The sequence below is a fragment of the Rhagoletis pomonella genome, unplaced genomic scaffold (genome assembly GCF_013731165.1).
Source record: "Rhagoletis pomonella isolate Grant_MI unplaced genomic scaffold, Rhpom_1.0 Rhpom_scaffold_00008, whole genome shotgun sequence".
Classification (NCBI taxonomy): domain Eukaryota; kingdom Metazoa; phylum Arthropoda; class Insecta; order Diptera; family Tephritidae; genus Rhagoletis; species Rhagoletis pomonella.
In genome coordinates, this window is record NW_023458562.1 from 26,211,696 (window position 1) to 26,215,162 (window position 3,467).

The window sequence follows — 3,467 nt, forward strand, 5'->3', positions numbered from 1 at the left end:
CATTTTGAAAGTAGATAGCGCATAACTCATAAAACAAACAAAAAATACTTTACTATGCTACTTTTATTTAATTAACATTGTATTATAGCTAACGCTAACTACCACGTGCATACAAATTACTTTCTGCATATATATTATTTGTATTCATTTGATATTCAACTGTAAAATTCAGTTTGTTTAACCATTAGTGTTTTGAAATTGTATTAGAATTACTAGATATGTGCAAATAGCCGAGCTGAACTGAAATTAAAAATAAAAAAGAAATGTTAGACACAAAGCGTAAATAGTGTAAAGCATGGATAAACAAGCGAACCGCCATCACTCGAATTGTAAACTACCCGTAGGCAGTGGAAGTAAAAATTTAATGCATTTTCTAGTAAGAAAAAAAGTTTGCCAAAAAGAATTTGATATTAATTTGCGCTGCTTGTTTATTTGAATTTCACACCATATACGCACCGATGTCAATAGGGTTCTATTAACACGACACAGGCCAATGGCAGAAAATTCCACATCAACAACAAGTAATTGTTGCCAGAACTTTTTCACCTGCAAGTAAAGGAGAGAATTAAAAATTTGTTTACATCAACTTTAAAGGCCAAATTGTATGTTTGGATATGTCAATTGTAATTATATACACATGCAGACACTCAACTCTCACCTCCTCTGCCAATATTGGATCGTGTACTTTGCGCTCAATTTCGCACACTATTTGTATTGTTTTTTTGGACTGCAAAGCATACACAAAATTTTTATAAATTGTAGTAGTTCGACAATAGATTTTTAGCAAATATTTGTATTTACTCACCTCCACTGTCGCCAAATGACATGGCTCTACAACCAAAATTAAGCGCAGTGAATGGAAAATAATCCACAACACTTGTAGCCATACCATGCCGCTGTCTTTCTTGCTAAGCAATTCGAGAAACAGGAAATATGCCGTGGCCACCAAGTGCAGTAGACAAGAGACCAATATGAAAAGTACAGCAACGCCATGGGAGCTTCGGGGTGAATGCAGTAATTTTAATAGAAAAATATGGCACATGAGGAATAAAAATATTACACTTGAAGTTGTTAGAAAATTCGTCGTCTAATAATATCAAACTAAAAAAGATTAATCCTGATTATTTTAGATACATTTTTTTCACTCACTTGGAAACCAAACGCATGCATTTTCCCAGGGACTCGTGGTTTTCCTCAAGCATTTTAAGCAAGACGACTTTATTTTTGCCTGAATTTTGGAAAAATACGGTAAATTTTTATTTGTGCGATTACTCTTTCAAAATTATTTTTTTTAAATTTTTATTAATTTTTACTGTAAAAAAATATACAGCTAATTTTTCAGTTTTCCATTTTTGTGTTTAATGATTATTAATTATAATTTTATTTTTTTTAATGTGATTTACATTTTTTTATTTCTGCTCTATGTTCTATTTTATTGTATTTGTTTTAAATTTCATTAATTTTATTTTGTTTTAATTTAAAATTTGTAATTTTTTAAATTGAATTAATCTGTATTATAGGTTTATCCGATTTTAATTAATTAATATTTTATATTATTCTTCATTTAATTTTATTTAGCTGCATCTTAACTTGTCAAATTTTTTCTTTTATATTTTATCTTTTCTTATTTTGATTCATTTTTTGTTGCCCTATTTTATTTCCTTACCTCCACCTCCATCCTTTTGCATAGTTTCATTCGCAAATTTGTTCAAACTTTGATGCAAAGCCAACGGATTTTGGGACACAACTTTGACAGTAGTTATTAGCGGCATCGATGAAGCGTCCTTCTTGCTGTTTTCGACTTTGTGAAAAATTTATACTCAATCAAAAAAAAAGTGGGTCTGTGAAAAGTCGCGTAAAACGCCCACACATACCTTTAAGAAAAGTGCTCTTCAACATCACATTTAGTCGCCGAAAGCGTCTGCCAAGACCAAAAGCAGTATTAGCAAAGTTCATTTGCAAGCCAGTTAATATGAAATAAAGACTATAAAAGGGTATGTACCATTGCACATTTATTTCTGAAATTTAGTCCAGAACATTTTGTTAAAAATTTGAATAGCCATTTTGTAAAAATTCGGCCTTATCGCAAATTCCATCTGAACAAATATTCCCAAAAATTATAAAGCAAAACAAAAACAAATTTTCCCAGTTTGTTTTTGTTTTGCATGTTAATTTATGGGAACGTTTTATTCACATGGAATTGGCAATAAGGCTGATTATTTACCTGTGTCGTCTTCGGGAGTTCTCTCGCCTATGGCAAAACGTAGCCAAGTCGAAATGTCAAGCGCTAATTGGTCACATAGTATGTACATAGATTTATATAAATTAGGCAGGAAAACAAGAAAAGGAATAATATTTTTCTTTTTTTTAGTTTTATGAGATATGTAGTTTTTATACTATATTACCTAGGAGCAAAGAAATTGCTATCAAAGGCACTGACATCATTACTATTGCCAATATGTGATCGCGCTTGAAATTCGAAAATGAGTGCAACGAATCGTCAATCTATATGAAAGAAAAATTACATAAAAAACGTAATTATTTATTTTATGCTAATTGTTTCTTCTTATTTACCTTCCTTAGTCGCGTATTCAGTTCACGCGTTGAACGCAATCCCCATAAGCCGCAACCAACTCCGGCCGTGCACGCAAACACCACCACCGAAACATCTAGCGCTGTCACCACTTTCGAAGTAGCAGATTTCATTCTAAAAGATGGTCTAAATTGTTGAATTTTGACAATAAATGTGGTGGTGCATTAGACGTAGCGGATTTGTTGATAATGGTGTAAAAATGTTACATACGCAAGGCGAGGAAAAGACGGAAGGGAAGAAAGAAGTAAAAGAATTAATAGAAGAAAAGTATTAAAGGTAAGTACATAAATAGTAATTTTACTACGTAACTACTTGCAATACTACATATTAAACAACGAAAACACAGCAAGTCCAGATTAAAACCAGACCACAAAAAAAAAAAAATCAGAAGTGCGATACTTAACGGAGATTCATTTGGTAGTATTTTAGATTTAAGAAATTCAGTGTACATATCTGTTGCTATCATCATCATCATGAGAAAACTAAACGATGGCTATTTTGGCTAAGCAGCTAGGTATCTGCTAGGAGTACACCTATTTTTTTGTTTCCAAAATCTAATTAAGCTATTCTGGTTCTCATGGCCTTATACATATCGCACGTTTAATAATATAACTAAAAATTTACATTTTTGCAGATTTCTTCATACAATTAATAAGCTTGATAAGTAGAATATGTTCATTCTAAGAGATGACTTAACCTCCCAAAAATGGCGAAGATATATTTATGTATCGCCATCTGTATTTTGGTATACAGTATATTTTGCTTTGCTGCCTTTATGCTTAGCTGCACATTTAAGATGCCTACCCCAAAATGCGCATCAGCGGCAGTATTTTTAACATTTATAAATAAACTTCTCCGATAGATGCATTCAACA

General features: G+C 31.8%; 1 protein-coding gene across 1 annotated transcript; it reads right to left on the reverse strand.

The window, feature by feature from the left end:
* Positions 1-110: 110 nt before the first annotated feature.
* On the reverse strand, positions 111-3,237 carry LOC118745239 (gustatory receptor for sugar taste 43a-like). Its single transcript, XM_036478765.1, has 11 exons — positions 3,218-3,237; positions 2,575-2,719; positions 2,406-2,505; positions 2,225-2,287; positions 1,875-2,018; positions 1,658-1,801; positions 1,150-1,228; positions 806-998; positions 659-727; positions 457-546; positions 111-240 (listed from the first exon to the last, which is right to left on the reverse strand). Exons 1-11 carry the CDS (start codon positions 3,235-3,237, stop codon positions 178-180), a joined length of 1,110 nt encoding a protein of 369 aa, XP_036334658.1. The 3' UTR covers positions 111-177.
* Positions 3,238-3,467: the final 230 nt, after the last annotated feature.

Coding starts and splice junctions, on each gene's coding strand:
- LOC118745239 (XM_036478765.1), bottom strand. CDS start 3,237: ATGAAGAAATCTGCAAAAAT. Junction 2,506..2,574: donor TGAATACGCGACTAAGGAAG/GTAAATAAGAAG, acceptor TCTTTCATATAG/ATTGACGATTCGTTGCACTC. Junction 241..456: donor ATAGAACCCTATTGACATCG/GTGCGTATATGG, acceptor TTTTAATTTCAG/TTCAGCTCGGCTATTTGCAC.